The sequence below is a fragment of the Nicotiana tabacum genome, chromosome 19, assembly GCF_000715075.1.
Source record: "Nicotiana tabacum cultivar K326 chromosome 19, ASM71507v2, whole genome shotgun sequence".
NCBI lineage: Eukaryota > Viridiplantae > Streptophyta > Magnoliopsida > Solanales > Solanaceae > Nicotiana > Nicotiana tabacum.
Window position 1 is genome coordinate 38461677 of NC_134098.1, and position 17887 is coordinate 38479563.

The 17887-nt window shown below is 39.8% G+C and overlaps 1 protein-coding gene across 1 annotated transcript; it reads right to left on the bottom strand.

Annotated features, from left to right (window-relative positions):
- Window positions 1-315: 315 nt before the first annotated feature.
- Window positions 316-12776, bottom strand: LOC107792196 ((S)-8-oxocitronellyl enol synthase CYC2-like). The gene is made up of 3 exons (XM_016614387.2): window positions 12691-12776; window positions 12532-12585; window positions 316-1264 (listed from the first exon to the last, which is right to left on the bottom strand). Exons 1-3 carry the CDS (start codon window positions 12774-12776, stop codon window positions 664-666), a joined length of 741 nt encoding a protein of 246 aa, XP_016469873.2. The 3' UTR covers window positions 316-663.
- Window positions 12777-17887: the final 5111 nt, after the last annotated feature.

Here is a 17887-nt window from a genome sequence, read left to right on the forward strand (position 1 = left end):
GAACCTTGGTAAGTAAAGGGTTTGTGGAGTCATCAAAAAGATTTCTAGTGATAATGGAAAAGGCTAAAGCTTTAAGCCAGGTGGTACCTGTTTTTATAGAACCGCAAAGAAAAATATCGGATGGTTGAGCTTTGAAGTTCTCTTGCATAGATAAAGTTGCTTCTAAGAAGGCTAAATGGAACGAGAAGCCTTGGTATTGGTAGCAATCCTGAGAAGGATTCTTACCTTCTCTTTTATGGAGGGTTGATATTATCTCTTTGTATTTCAAGCTCATCTCCTCTGGTCCACAATTGGCAGATAGACGACTAGCTTTGATAGGGGAAGATGACTTCATTTCAGAACAAAAGGAGGAAGAAATTGAGGAATCTAAAACTTAATTAATCCTGATATAGAGACCAACTTCTCCATTGACATAGAAGAAAATCTTATAACTATTAGAATTAGCTTTATATTTTATTCTAATGCAATTTGTGTAATTTCATTTCGTGGACTTTGAAATGTAAACACTGACGTGGGAGCGGCCGGTAGAGGGGTTGAAGTAAACAAAGAATTGAAGTGGTATGTATACCGGCCACCCCTATTCTAATTACAAAGATTTTCCCTAAATAAATTAACTAACAAGGTAAGATAACCTTATTAAATGCAGAAGTGAAGATACAATGTTCAAGGAATTAATCTATTATCTTTTGCCTTTTGTATCCAGAAAATGAAGGAATTGGTGGAATTCCTGAAGCCCATAAAACCATGCTCTTTGCTGCGATTTATGCTGCTCAACCTATTACTTCCTCCAGCCAGTATCATATCAGCAAATTGCCACAAGCCAACCTCTTCTAACGTGGTGGAAACCAAGTTATTGTCTCTCACAATCTTATCCCACACATGCCCCTTATCCTTCATCATCTCGGCCAAGCAAATCCGTTTCTCCGTCTCATCGAATCCTACATATTCTACTCCGATCTGTTCAGCCAACACCTTCCACAAATGCTTCCATTTGAACACATCGCCATTGGTAATGTTGAATGCTTTGTTCTGCGCCCGGGGGCAGAGTGCTGCCCAAATTTCATGCTCTGCCACCAAATCAGCATCTGATGCATTAGAGTAACTATCCCAACGGGCTTTTGTCCCTGGAAACTTAAGTGGAATGCCTTCGTATTTGCATATTGTTGTGTACACGCAAAGCGTTCCAACAATGTTCAATGTGCTATGAGGTGAAAATCCGAAAATCATATCTGGCCTGTGGACGGACCATGTTATACTTGGTTTTCTGGAGGGTCAATCGAGAGATTGATAAGCCCAATTAAAGGGTTGAACCTAGAGATAGTAAAACCCGACTTGAGCTTATTATCAACTGCTTTGTTCAATACCCATTTGGACTTGAGAAAGCCAAATTGGGCAAAATCACTCTTTGACCGAGAGGTATCGAGTGAGTACTTGAGTGTTGATAGCTATAATACATCTCGACCAATAAAACAAGCTTTTAGGCTTACAACCCATTAAGCGAACACCTAGGTGAAGGTCATAGCCCTAAGCCTTTTATGTCATTTGAAAAACAACCAAAAGTAATTTCGTATTTTAAATTCTTAGTTTGTAATCTTAGTTTAAATTAGACCTAGAAACAACCCAAGTTTGTGGAAGTGCAATTTGAGATAATTCAAGCTCATACACTATAATATATATCCCTAAGACCCATTCATAACTCCCTATGGAAAATCGACCCCGACTCCTTGTTGGGTATTACTATTGCATCGATCGTTTTCATATCCTCAAATAGAGGACTGAAATTGGACGAGATCAATTTTTGGCTAATGAAGGGTATGCAAGTGCTATAGTCCCACCCTGTATTAGGACGGGAAACTTTCAAATAACCAACGTAATGCTCACTTTGCTCGAGCAACGGGGGTTATTCACCGGTGCACCGGGTTAAAATGTATATAAACACTTGATGGGGTTCATTGATACGTGTTGGGGGAGAAAACAAACAAATATCTCCGAGGATGCTTTGAGGCTAAGGCTTTTTCCCTTCTCTCTAGGGGGGGGGGGGAGCCTTAGATTGGTTGGAACGTTTGCCAAATCATTCCATTCATACTTGGGATGAACTAGCGAAGAAATTTATTTCAAAGTACTTTTATCCCGGGCACATGGCCATTCTTCGGGATGAAATTCTAGCATTCAAGAAAGAGCCTAATGAACCACTACACGAGATATGGGAAAGGTATAGAACAATGGTGAAAGAGTGCCCCAACAATGATATGACGGAGACCATGATTCAACAAACTTTCTATCGGGGGATCAATACCATCAACCAATGTGTAGTGAATCAACTTGTCAGTGGGAACTTCATGACTACGCCGTATGCGGAGGTGTATGATATTTTGGATGAAATGGCAGATACTTCATCGGCGTGGCAATCTAGAGACAATGTCCCTTAAGGTGATCCAAATTTGATTCTTCTTCATAAAGAGTTACATGACCATGGGCAAGAAATAGCCGAGTTGACAACCACCATGAACTAATTGGAAAAGGCTCTACTTCAACAAGTGCAAAACCTGAGGCAAGTCAATGCTATGGAGGGAGTCAATATGATGGTAAACAAGAGAAGAACTAGAAGTCCACAAGTGCAATAAAGAGTGGACAATTTTGTACAAGATGATAGTGGGTTTGATCAAGGAGATTCTTACAATGATCAAGATGAAGAGGTCCAATATATGAACAACTTTCAAGGGAAAACAAATAACTACCAAGGCCCTAGTCAACAACAATGGAGACCTTGGAATAATCAAGGCAATTGAAATTCTAGCAACCAAGGTAATTGGAATAGTGGAAACAATCAAGGCAATTGGAGTGGAAGCAATAACTAGGGGAATTGGCAAAATAATAATAATCAAGACAATTGGGGAGGAAACAACCAAGACGGGTGGAACAACAACCAAGGAAATCGGGGGTCGGGTTTTCAAAGGCCCCCGATGTACCAACAACCAAGCAACCCACCTCCTTATCCTTCTCATGGTCCTAGTTTCTCCAACAATGAAATGGGTCGTATTGAGAACATGTTCAAGCAAATGATGGAAAAGAATGCCGATTCCGATGCCCAATTTGCTTCACACAACACATCAATCCGTAACTTATAAGTGCAAATGGGTCAAATCTCTCAAGCTTTAAATTCTCGTCCTAAAGGGGCACTACCAAGTGATACGGTAGTGAACCCGAAGGGTGGGAATACTACGGGACATGCCATGACCGTTACTATAAGAAGTGGAAAACGTGGTAATGCACCTACCTCAAGCCAAAGGCAACTTGTGGATGATAAGCAAGTGGTAGAAGAAGAGGAGATCTCGAACAATGTGGTGCATGCAAATGATGAAGTGCGGATTGATATTGATGACACGGTGGAAGATACTCAAGAAGATATGTACCCGTCTAGGGATCATGTGATTGACATACCATAAACGGTAGTTCAAAAAGCTAAGGCACCATTGCCTAAGCCACCCCCTCCCTATACTCAAAGGTTTGCCAAGAAAAATGGCGAGAATCAATTCAAGAAGTTAATTGATATGATGAAGAGTCTCTCTATAAATGTGCCATTAGTTGAAGCTTTGGAGCAAATACCCGGATATGCTAAGTTTATGAAAGACTTGGTGACAAAGAAGAGATCGATGAATTTTGAAACTATCAAAGTTACTCATCAAGTGAGTGCAATTGTGCATTCGATAGCTGCAAAGTTGGAAGATCTCGGTGCTTTCACAATTCCTTGTACCATTGGAAGTGTTGGCCTCACTTTATAAACATATACAAAGCTTGACAAGATGTCCCTCAGGGAATCGATAAGTATACTGAAGTTCTTCGCTCGGTACTTTGTTGGACTTACAGATATATCCATTCGTACGACTTTACTGACATAACTCTTACTTTGACTTATCGTTACTGAGGTCTGCTACCAAACTCCAGGTTACTCTCGTTGCTTATCCTATATGCATAAATCTAAGTCCTTTAATGCTTCTTCATTACTATTCATCTTAAGAATGATGGTCTAATCTCATCTCATACTTTGTAACTTTTATCCATCCATTGTTGATTCACCTTAATACCGATAACTTGACCTCTTATGTAACACTGCTGCTAGGGCTCACGTCTCATCGGGGAACATCTGAAATGATTAGACTGATCCACCTGGGGCGAAACCATGCTTCCATAACCATATTTTATAGCATCCCAATGTGATTCACCTTGCGTGGGTATTTTAATCCTGTACAATTCATGAAATCCCCCTTGGTTACATGGGTATAACCATATAACATACAATTCATTACTCAATCGAAGGCCCAAATGTCATCTTTCATTTATCATAATTACACCCTCATTCTACTACTAGGGCAGCATTCCATCTCTTCTAAATGCTATTAGTCTTAGACTCCCTTGAGTTCATTCAAGCTATACTGAGTTTTCGATAACTTAGAGAAACCATTAGCTCTCTTATTTTCATGGGCTTAATCCCGAGGACTTATTCATTCTCATCACCTTCTCACTCGCCTTTTCATATCCTTACTCATGTCTTCCTAAAACCTTGTCGCTTTACCATACTTTAGCTTGCGACCTACACATATCTATTTATACTACTCGCAACCTCCCTTCAACTTTCTTGCATCATAGATTTCCTTATGTCATCCTAGAACATCAAGTGAGACATCACATCGTCTCTAACTCTTTTTTACTCTCTTAATTAGGCTTTTCGATACCTAGAAACCATAGGCTAGAAGATATGCCACTGACGATGCTGCTATCTTTCCTGGATACTGAATCCCAATGCTTCTAGTCTATCTAAAGTATGGACCATTCACAACCTTCTGCACTTGAGTATCTCGTACGTTTTTTCACTTTTACCTTACTTACCTTAAAATATCGCCTCACATTCTTTTATCTCTTTCATGACCTCCCTTCCACATAGGTATAATTCACATCCACAACTTGAAGCTCTATTATAATACTTGCACCTCTGGTGCATACACAATCCGGTGAGAGCTTCATACTGACTTCTTATGAGGCTGGTACTCTTCTAACTGGCTTTGTCGTAGAGCCATTATAGAAAATGGCTGTTGTACTATCTCTCTTGTACCTCTGATGTTAAAGAGTGATCCTGCAATGTTCTCAATCACGAGGTCTATAATTTTTTTGGTCCAATAATCAGACTCCTGATTTACTTAGTTGATGTAACTCTTTAGTTTCCTCAGCTAGTCTTTCATTGTAGTACTTAGGGAAGACCCTTTGACTCTTATAAAGTTGCGAGCTTATTACATCATAGTCCCGATAGAATCTTTGATGTCCTTTCTCATCTATAAATATCCGTAGTTACTTACCTCCACGCCCTTGTGCATGTAGGGCTGCTTTCGAACTCATATTTTGACTCTCTTCCCAGTGGCATTCTCTTTTATTTCCATAACACTCATACGGTCCCTTTAACTACCCCAACTCCTATCTAAATATTTCTCAAGGGTCACGGTGTCATATCTGTGAGACTGAATTCCGTATGTTGGGGTTCATTATGTTCATCTTGCACGATCTGTTGATTTGTCTATATCCTCTTGTTTAACCAAAACTAGGCTCTTCCTAGATCAACTACTAACTATTCGTTGGCCCATTCTCATATCAATATTCTACATGACCATTCTTGGGTTATTTCCTTTGTATTAACTAACTTCTCGCACTAGCTCCTTATCTATCAATAACATCTCGGGCAGGAACCCTTACTTCCTATCCTTGATGTCGTGTTTGCATAATGTTCTGGAATCGTAGAATATCTGTAGGATTTGAATAAGTGCAATCTCATCCCTTTCTCATTTTTATCGCATTCTTCCTTTACCGTTTCATAGTTACTAGAACCACTTAATTCTGACTTAATGTCACATCACTCTATATTCCCCCCTTTAGGGGAGTACTAAGATTTAGTGCTACGATGATCTACGTATAGATGTTTTACCTCTTCATCTTTGGCATTTTTCCACATCATCGATGATCCTTACTCGCCTCACGGTTATCCTTCTGTACCAAGGATAAAAAATGTCCTTACTCGCGAGGGTGACACTTATTATAACTGGCATATACAGTCCCTTAAGCTTAACTTTGCTCACATTGCTTGCTTTAGGGAAACGTCTTCCTGAATGACCATTCTCTGAATTTCTCATGAATCTTCTTCTGTTGTCCATTCTATTATCGCCGGACGAAGTCTGAAATTCTCATGATGTCGACCATTATCAAATAACTCAGTCCCTAATTCATGTTTAGTTTATCTTGTTCACCAATCCATACTGATTTCTATTACTCTAGGGTCTAACTTTTCCTTCTGGTAATTGCGTTAGAGTCACGAAATTATTTCTCGAAATGAGGATAAGACTTTATGGCCTATACTCTTTTGTTGTCTCAAGGCCTGTCACCTCTTGTCTTTTCCTTTACTTGACTATAGACTCTGTAATACTGTCATCTTTTTGGTCTACCGTTGTCATCCATGTATCACATCTTACTCATAATGCTTCATTAACTCTCTTCTTATTTCCCGCTAACATTTATGTCTATCACTTTATTCTAAAAACTCGAACAAGACATTCTATTGCTTTTAGCTCCCCTTGCTCTATCTACTGGCTCTTCGGGTTACCTAACATTCTTTTTCTACTAGGGATGGGAGCCACACTAAGATAATATTTATCCCTTCAAGGCTTCTAGTGCAAATCTTTGTAGTACTCATATCTAGCTGTACTATTTTAGAGTGTACCATCTGGGTGTCTCACAAGGAGATCTATTACCACATTTGCAATACCCTTCAAAAGTATCAACTAATGCTAACAATCCATGCACCATTTTGGGTTACTCTAACCCCAACTTGATCCCGATATCCCATCCTTCTCTTAAACTATATCTATCAGCTCCCATAGGCCATAACTGAGATGGGTGTGACCAATTGTACATACCTCTATTACTGTTGAAGGTAACTCAAAATGCTTATATTTCTCTGCCTAAATTATAAATACCGATAATCTTCTTTAATTGGGTACCTCGTACCTTTCTTCATCTTGCTTCTTTTACTCGTTGAAGCTTGTATCTACCTTCTGAATCTCTCGTTGCTTTCTCCATATGGGTGAATAGATATTCATTCCTTAGGGCTCCTTTTCCAGAAGCTCACACATCTTAGTATACACATGATCTGCTGGAGACCTTACATTTACTCTTCATAAACATCATGAAAAATCGAGTTCCTCTGACTCAACTCTTCCACAGCCATATGCAACCTCTTACTTACTATCTTTCTGGATGTAGGTATCGTCGTATTATAAATAAGATAGAGTTTAGGAAATTGAGTTATTACAACTGAGCTCTACCACACGATCTAGAGTAAGAAGGAAGAGTGACAGTCCTAAATGCCTTATAGCCTCCTGCTTATAAGTGTGGTGCACAACACACCCATAAACAAGACTCTACTAGACACGGCTTGTAGACTCCCTAGGATAGAACTTCTCTGATACCACTTTTGTCACGACCCAAACCGATGGGCCGCGATGGGCACCCGATACCTTACTCAACCAAGTACCAACGTAACGTATCTTTTGTATCATACTATCATAGATAAATCATCCGGAGAGGGTGTCGTGAGATAAGTAGTATAAAACATGAGGAAACACTCAACATTGGATGACCCAACATGTACTACAAACTTATACATATGACTTACAGGCCTATAAGGCCAAAATGATCACTCGTACACTGAACACAGGCCGACAAGGCCATACAATCCTTCATGTACATGACATATGTCTACAAGCCTCTAAGAGTAGATAAATACCACAAAGGTCGGGACAGGGCCCCGCCATACCAAATAATACACGTCCAAATCATACTGACCAAACAAGCAACTCCGGAGCAAATGGAGCGCACCAACATCTTCCGCTGAGCTGATAGCCTACTTGGAGGACTCTCGACCTGTCTATCGGGACCTGCGGGCTTGAAACACAGCATCCCCAGGCAAAAGGGACGTCAGTACAAATAATGTACTGAGTATGTAAGGCATGCAAAATAATGCATTCTGCCTGTAAGTCTAAATAACTTTGTAAATCCTGAAACATGTATAATGTCATGCACGTGCATATAAATGTTATGTCATGCATAGGTATAGGTGCATAACATCATCAAGCCTCTGAGGGCATCCCATCATATCATCTCGGCCACTGTAGGCAAAATCATCAACATATACCAGCTGATCAGGTGGTGGTGCATATATAACGCCGTAACCTTTTCCCATATCCTATATACATATAATATACGCGTATATAATGCCATATGGTCATGGGTCAATGTACATGTATAAATGCATGAAATGCATAAGAAGTGCGTTAATAAGATTTCTCGGAATGTCATAAAATCAATATGCCTTTTGGATAAACTTTATCAACTTACGTATTTTCTGAGACCCATGAACAGATGATAGAATAATAAGACACATGGGGAATCAAGAATATAGACACCCCTAGTATTTCTATGAATAGAGTCATTTATGAAAGTTGCGTATTTTTCTCGTTTCATTTGTATCATTTGGATCGTGCCAAAAGGAAAGAAGGGATAGCCTTAACATACCTGAGTCGATTCTCTTTACAATCCCTCTAACCCTAGTGTTTTGTGAAAAACGTGTAACGGCGGATCGAAGTAGGGAAGAATTCGTATGTTATTCTTGAGAAAGATTGCACCGTATTCCTTAAAATTGCAAAATCTCATGCTATATTGTGTTAAATGGTCTTCGTATGAAATGTTTTGAAACAACTATGTTGCTATTGCAATTCATTATCCTTGATGAAGCTTTCCTTCTTAATTTGTCGGAAATACATAGCAGCGTGGAAAAGGGATATTTAGTGCTCGACTCCAATCCACAAGACTATTACTTATCAGCAGCTTACTTAAATTTAATATACTATTGAATTGTGAATATAAGGGCCATTTATTTTGGGTGAATAAAAAAGGTTATCTATAACCTTTAGGTGTGGGCTCCACTATAAGACTTGGCCACCAAAATCCCCTCAAGTTTTGCCACCTAATTACATGAGTAAAGCGTCACTAATTGACTAAAGACTTTGCTGCCACGTTAAAGTTCCATAGGCTTATCCAAAGATTTTAACTAATTATCCACCAATTCTTAATTAACTTGTTAATTCCCCCACTAACCAATTATCTACATAATTAAGAATTATCTCAAATTACTTAAAATACTACTCATTTTTAGTACACCTTATACACCTCACTATCATGGTCATGTGTTACCTTGTATGGCACCAGTCCGTAAATACCGCGGATTATAGCTTGGACCGTATTTTACCTCAAAATGTCAAACTTTGGAGAAACTCATTTTCATCGATTCGCTTACCCTCTCACCTTCACGAATTTACTTATCACTTGTTTAAAATAGCGTAATACTTATAATTTCAAAATAATCTCATTCCCGAACTTACGTCGATTAAGTTACGACAAAACTTTAACGTACGAAAATGTGGATTGTAACATCTCATTTCCGAGCTTTCATCGATTTATTTATGCGTACTTTCACATAAAAAAATATGGGGCGGAACAAGATTTTGCCTATGTCTAGTAAGCAACGCGATCGCGGAGCAGGTCTTGCGATCGCGAAGTGCTGTGTGGAGCTAAGGAAGGTTTGTTCTATGTGATCGCAGAGTGAAAATCACGATTGCGGAGGGTGGTCTGGTAGTGCTTCGCGTTCTCTTGCTCAAGGCTATGAAGGTGATAAGTTAGCAGCGATAGCCAGGGGAGGCAGTTGTTCAACGCGATCACGTAATGGCTTTCGTGATGGTGGAAGAGGATTTTCTGGGGGGCTGCAATGAAGCCATCACATTCACATTTGGCTGGCCGTATTTGCGGAGGGTCTAGTCTGGTAAGCCATCGCATTCACGAGGGCATGAGTCATGTTAGTGAAGGGAAAGTTTTGGGTAGAAGCATGTTTATGCTTCATGATCACGATGCCTTGGACCGTGATCGCAAAGGGTAACACCTAGGCATAATATAAGATGGAAGCTCGGGTTTGGCTCATTTCTATTTATTTTCTCTCTTGCTAAGGCAATTTTGGACGATTTGGAAGAGTCATTTTCATAAACTAACATAAGGTAAGTGATTTCTACTTATTATGAGCAAAATATGTATTATGTGATGATTTTAACATGGAAGCTAGTGAAATTTTGGTATTTTGGTTAGAAAACCTAGAAATGGTAAAAATGAGATTTGATCAAGAAATTTATTATGGAATCAAAAATAAATTATATGTTTGAGTTCGTGAAGCCATGGTAATTTTTAACTTGGAAATTTTCCAAAATCCTGGCAAACGTGGGCCTAGAGTTGACTTTGCTTGACTTTCAGCTGGGGTTGGGAATTGATTCTAATAGTTAAATTATGAGTTCTTGAGCGTATATTGATTGGTTTGCACGTTCCTTTGGCTAGTTTTGAGTTGCTCGGCATTGATTTGAGGTGTTAGTGAGGTGTAGTACCCAATTAGTGGACTTGGAAGCAAGGCAAGGTAAGTCTCTTGCCTAATCATCTAAGAGAGAATTATCTCCCAAGGCATTCTATTTGTTATTTTCTATGTACGTACAAGGTGACCAGCGTCCGTGTGTAAGCTAGATTCTTTGTTATGTCAGGGTAGACTTAGAATTACATCATGCTTTAACTGTACTACTTGAATTAATAGGAAGGTGTGGAGTTCTTGAATTTATAACTGAGCTTGAGACTAGAATTTAGGTATTTGACCGAGCCTCTTTACGTTGATTTTGGGCTGGATATTTGAGTGCCGGTAACAATTATGCTTTCTCTTGCATTCCTATCTTCATGTTGTGTTTATGTGATAGGTAGTTCCATTTTTTCTTAACTCGCACGTATCTTCGCGAGTGGGGCTAGTGGCCTGATGAAAGATTCTCTTTTCCTATGGGATTGGGACATTTGCCTCGGTAGTTTTATGAAGTATTATTATGGGAGCGGGTCAATTGTCTGGCAGTATTATGAGATACATCTACGGATCGGGCCTTGAGACCTTGGTGGTATTGTGTAACACTATTTTTATGGGATCGGGTCGTTCGCCTCGGCAGACTCGTGCATAATATTCGACAGGGAGTCAGCGTGAATCTGAGTTTTCCTGACTTGAGATTTGACATAGTACTTGATATAGGTTATCTTTGTTTCCTTCTAGGAAGTTTATGGTATTTGATGATTTTGTAATTATTCTTACCTTGAGAATCATGTTATATATATTTATCTATTTTGTTGCTACTTGTTGTGCTTCATACTTGTCTGCTTTCATGTACATTGCTATTGGACCACTAATAAGTGTCGATGTCAACCCCGCGTCACTACTTCTTCGAGGTTAGACTAGATACTTACTACTTACACATTAATTTACGTACTCATACTACACTTTTGCATTAATTGTGCAGGTACTAAGATACGTACTTCAGGTGGTCACTCAAACGCATAGTCGCATCACCTCGAGATTTAGTGGTTGCTGCTTTCCATGCTTCGATTCCCTATGTTTACTTTATTCTGTCTATTCTTATTCCAGACAGTAGTTGTAGTGATTTTGTATATTCTACTAGATGCTCATGCACTTGTGACGCTGGGTTTTGGGGATTTTTAGTAGATGAACATTTTATACCTGATATTTATGTCATTTCGCTTTATGTTTTGATTATTTCTCGTAATTTAGTAAGGATGAAAGTATTTTATTATGGTTTCTAAACCTAACTCTGCTCTATTATTGAAATTCTTGATTTTAAAAGATGTTATGAATGGTTATTTGTGTTGAGGGTTTACTGTTGCTTGCCTAACGGTGGCATTGGGTTCACGGCCTATAGTGGGAATCGGGTCGTGATGTGGAAGCCTATAAGCAACTTCCCCAACTCTCTCTAACACCTCAAGCAGGCCAACAAACCTCAGGCTAAACTTGCTCTTCTTCCTAAATCTCATCACACCTTTCATAGGCAAAACTTTCAAAAGTACCTTCTCGCCCTCCATATAAGCCACATTACGGACCTTCTTGTCCACATAACTCTTCTGCCTACTCTACGTTGTCCGAAGGCGATCTTGAAGCAATTTCACCTTCTCCAAAGCATCACGAACCAAATCCATACCCAATATCCTAGCCTTAACAGGCTCAAACCAGCCAATAGGAGAACGGCACCACCTACCATATAAAGCCTCATACGATGCTATCTAGATACTGGATTGGTAGTTGTTGTAGGAAAACTCCGCCAATGGTAAAAATTGGTCCAGTGTTCTCCAAAATCAATAACAAGAGCCCTCAACATTTCCTCAAGGATCTAGATAATCCACTCTGATTGGTCATACATCTACAAGTGAAATACAACGTTGAGCTCCACATGTGTGCCCAACTCTCGCTGAACAGCTCTCCAAAATTATAGTGTGAATTGAGTGTTATGATCCAAAATGATAGAAATGGGAACACCCTACAAACTAACAATCTCTCTGATGTAGATCTACGCTAACCTCTCTGAAGTGTAAGAAGTTATGACCGGAATGAAATGCACAGATTTGGTTAATCTGTCCACAATGACCCAAACAACATCAAAAAATTTCAAAGTGTGTGGTAATCCTACCACAAAGTCCATAATAATGCCCTCCCACTTCCACACTAGTATCACAAACCTCTGAGTCAACCCACCCAATTTCTGATACTTGACCTGCTGGCAATTCAAGCACTGTGAAACATGACCAATAATGTCTTTCTCCATCTTCCGCCACAAGTAATGTTGCTTCAAATCACTATACTTCTTAGTGACACCCCTAGATGAATACAATACCGTAAGCTATGAGCCTCATCAAGAATCAGGTCCCTCAAACCATCAACATTTAGAACACAAATCCGATCCCGAAGCTGCATAACACCATCATCTCCAATCACCACCTTCTTTGCTCCACCTCGCCGCATTGTATTTTAGCACAAATAAGTGTGGATCATCATACTGGCGAGCCCTAATGCTCTCCAACAAATACGACTGCGCCACAACACAAGCAAGAATCCAACTAGGCTCCGAAAGATCCAATCTCACAAATTTGTTAGCCAAGGCTTAAACATCATCATCCACCAGCCTCTCCGATGCTGGTATCTATGCCAAACTACTCATATTCTCTACCTTTCTACTCAAGGCATCAACTACCATATTTGCTTGCCCGGATGACACAAGATAGTGATATCATAGTCCTTCAACAACTCCAACCACCTCCGCTTTCTTTAAATTCTTTTGCTTGAAAACGTGTTGGAGACTCCGATGATCAGTGTAAACCTCACATAACACGCCGTACAATTAGTGCTCCCCAAATATTGAGCGTGTGCACAATAGATGCCAACTCCAAATCATGCACATGATAGTTCTTCTCATGGGTATTCAACTGATAAGATGCGTAGGCAATCATCCTACTATCTTGCATCAAAATTGCACCAAGCCCAATGCACAAAGCATCAAAATACACAGTATAAGGCCCCAAACCCATGTGTAATACTAACGGTGGAGTTGTAGTCAAAGCAACGTTGAGCTTCCGACATCTCTCCTCACATTCGTCAGACCATCTAAAAAAGAGCACCCTTCGGAGTCAACATGGTCAATGGGACTGCGATATCTGAAAACCCCTCCAGTAAGCAACAACAGTAGCCGGCCAATCCTAGGAAACTGCGAATCTCTGTAGCTAAGTGGGTCTAGGCTAGTTCTGAACTGCCTCAATCTTCTTGGGGTCTAACTTGATTCCATCACTATATACAACATGACCCAGGAATGCAACTGAGTCCAACCAGAATTCACACTTCGTAAACTTGGCATAAAGATAATGATCCTTCAAGCCTGAAATACAACTCGCAAGTGCTACTCAGGCTCCTCTTTACTACGTGAGTAAACCAGAATATCCTTAATAAACATAATCACAAAGGAATCCAAATAATGCTTCAACACTTGGTTCATCAAATCTATGAAAGTTGTTGGAGCATTAGTCAAACCAAACAACATCACGAAGAACTCATAGTGACTATATCGAGTCCTAAAAGTCGTCTTAGGGATATCTGAAGCCCTAATCTTTACCTGATGATAGTCAAATATCAAATCAATCTTGGAGAAACCTTGGCACCTTGAAGCTTATCAAACAAATCATCAATACCAAGCAGTGGATACTTGTTCTTGATAGTAACCTTGTTCAACTGCCGATAATTAATGCACATTCTCATAGAGCCATCCTTGTTCTTCACAAACAAATCTGTCACACCCCAAAGAGAATCACTTGGTCTACTGAATCCTTTATCAATCAAATCCTACAACTGCTCCTTCAATTCCTTCAACTCGGTTGGAGCCATACGGTAGGTGGAATAGATATGGACTGAGTGCCCAGAACCAAATCAATGTGAAAGTCAATGTCCTTATCTGGTGGCATACCCGGAGATCTCCAGAAACTCTCTCACAAGTGTTACCGAATCCATAAAATAAACCTCCGCACTAGAATCTCGAATGTAAGCCAAATATGCCAAGCACCCATTCTAAACCATGTGTTGAGCCTTCAAGAATGAAACCACCTTACTAATAGAATGGCCAAGGGTCCCTCTCCACTCTAATCTAGGAAACCCCGGCATTGCTAAGGTCATAGTCTTGGCGTGACAATCCAAGATAGCATGATACGGGGACAACCAATACATACCGAGAATAACCTTAAAATCCACCATATCCAACAACAATATATCAACCGTAGTATCAAATCCATTAATAGTAACTACATAAGTCCGGTACACTCGATCAACTATTATAGAATCCCAAACCGGTATGGACACAACAACAGGAATATCAAGAGAATCACGAGACATGCTTAAGTGTGATGCAAAATATGAAGACACATAAGAATATGTGGAACCCGAATCAAACAACACTGAAGCATCTCTATGATAGACTAAGATAATACATGTAGTAACTGCATCAAACGACTCCGCCTCAAGCCTATCTTGGAATGCATAACAACGGGGCTGAACCCCACTAGTTTATCCTCTCATTTAGGACAACCTCTACCTGGATTACCTCCACCTCTAGCTGGCTAGCCTCCACCTCTGGCTGGCTGACCCCCACCTCTAGCTGGCTTAGCCGGTGGTGTAGTAATCAATGTCGAAATCATGACACGAGTATTCTACTATGACATACTGCTCTGCAACTTGAGACAAAACCTAACAACATGACTCAAATTACCACATGTATAAAAGAAACCTCTGCTGACGTAGATGTTGAACCTAAATATGTCCTTGACAACCCAAATAACCATAATGGTAACTTTGTATCAGAGGTGCATTAATGGGGCTGGAGGTGCACGGAATGTTGGTTGCTCGCAACGAGGTCCATAAGCACCATAGCCACTTGATGTACCATGTGAAATATTGAGTGCTACTGTACTGGTCGAATAGCATGACCTCTACCAAAATGACTCTTGCCTCTAGATGAGGCACCACTAAAACTACCAAAATGACAAGGCCTCTTATCATAAATAGCATCTCTCACCTAGTCTAAAATGCGCTCAATCCTCCTAGCAATCTCCACTATCTGAGTGAATGAAGTCTCAGTCTCAGGCTCTCTAGTCATCTGAAGTCTGATACCATAAGCAAGCCCCTCAATGAACCTTCGCACCTTCTGCTCTTAGTAGGGATCATGATAGCTATATGGCAAGACAAATCAACAAACCTCATCTTACACTGGATGACTGTCATACCACCCTACTGAAGACGTTTAAACTGGCTGCATAGCTCATCTCTCTAAGTAAGTGTGATGAACATCCCTAAGAACAACTATGAAAGCTAAGCCCATGAAAGAGGAGGTAATCCTGCTGGCCTGCCCATCTCGTACTTCTGCTAGCACCTCTGGACTGAACCATTCATCTGAAAAACATAAAGTCAACTCTATTGGATTCGACTAGTCCCAAATTGCATAGAATATCATGACAACGGTCTAAGAAGTCCTTGGCATCCTTTGAAGATGCACCATTGAAGTGAGGAGGAAACAATTTCTAGCTCTTCGGGTCGCCTAACATTCTCTTTTTTCCTAGGGTAGGGACACATACTAAGGTAAATATTTATCCCTTCTAGGATTCCACTACCTATCTTCTGAAATTTTTGAACATTCTAGTATTCATATCTGACTATACTATTGTAGAGTGCACCGTCTAGGTGTCTAACAAGGAGAACTATTACCATGTTTTGCACTATCCTTCGGAAATGTTAGCTAATGATAACAATCCATCCACAATTTTGGGTTACTCTAACCCTAGCTGGATCCTGATATCCTATCCTTCTCTTAAACTATATCGGTTAGCTCCCATAGGGTATAATTGAGATGGGTGCGGTCAATTGTATATATCTCTGTTACTATTGAAAGTAACTCAATTTTTTTATATTTCTCTGCCTGAATTGTAAACACTGATAATCTTCACTAACTGGGTACCTCATACCTTATTTACCTTGCTTCTTTTACTTGTTGAAATGTGTATCTACCTTCTGATTCTCTCATTTCTTTAAACCATATGGGTGTATAGATATTCATGCCTTAGGGCTCCTTATCAACAATCTTACAAGCCTTATCACACACATGATCTACTAAAGACCTCACATTTACTCATCATAAGAATGATTCAAAATTGAGTTCCTCTGACTCAACTCTTCCACAGCCACATTCAATCTCTTACCAGATGTCTTTCTGGATGTAGGTATCATTGTATTATGAATGAAATAGAATTTAGGAGCTTGAATTCTTACAACTGAGATCTACCATATGATTTAGAGTAAGAAGAAAGAGTGACAGTCCTAAATACCATGTAGCCTCCTGCTTATAAGTGTGGTGCACAACACACCCATAAACAAGACTCTACTAGACACGGATTGTAGACTCCCTAGGACAGAACTGCTCTGATACCACTTTTGTCACGACCCAAACCGAAAATCCACTTCGGGCACCCGGTGCCTTACTCAACCGAGTACCAATGTAATGTATCTTTTTTATCACACCATCATGGGAAAATGGGCTAAAAGGGCCATCATGAGATAACTAAAATAAAACGAAAGGGAATACTAGATATAGGACGACCCAACATGATATAGAAACTTATACATGTGACATACGGGCCTATAAGGCCAACATAGTCATTTGTACACTCAAAACATAGGCCGGCAAGGACATACAAGTATCCATATACATGACATCTGTCTACAAGCTTCTAAGAGTACATAAACATCATAAAGGTCGGGAAAGGGCCCCGCCATACAAATCAATACATGTCCAAATCATACTGACCAGATAGGAAACTCCGGAGCAAGTCAAGTCATCTTTCACTGAGCTGATAGCCTACTAGGAGGACTGTCAACCTGCCTATCGGGACCTGCGGGCATGAAACGCAGTACAAATAAAGTACCGAGTATGTAAGGGATGAAAAGAAGTATATAAAAGACATAAAAGAAATATGGAGTAAAGGACTCAACCTGTAAGTCTGAATAGCTCTGTAAATCATGAAACATTTATAATGCCATGCATGTGCGTATAAATTTCATATCATGCATAGGTATATGCGTACATAACATCTTCAAGCCTCTGAGGGTGTCCCATCATATCATCTCAACCTCTGTGGGCGAAATCATCAACGTATACCAATTGATCAGGTGGTGGTGTGTATATAACGTTGTAAACTTTCCACATATCCCATATATATATATATAATATACGCGTATATAATGCCATCTGTTCATGGGTCAATATACATGTATAAATGAATGCAATGCATAATGAAGTAAGTCGATAAGATCTCTCAGAATGTCATATATCAATATGCCTTCGGTTAA

What these genes read in the sequence shown, in the direction of transcription:
- LOC107792196 (XM_016614387.2), bottom strand. Translation starts at nt 12,776, where the DNA reads ATGGAGAAAGACATTATTGGTCATGTTTCACAGTGCTTGAATTGCCAG. An exon ending in TTGGGTGGGTTGACTCAGAG is followed by an intron (nt 12,586 to 12,690) that starts GTTTGTGATACT and finishes CATTGTGGACAG; the next exon opens with ATTAACCAAATCTGTGCATT. An exon ending in ACTTCTTACACTTCAGAGAG is followed by an intron (nt 1,265 to 12,531) that starts GTTAGCGTAGAT and finishes TTGACCCTCCAG; the next exon opens with AAAACCAAGTATAACATGGT.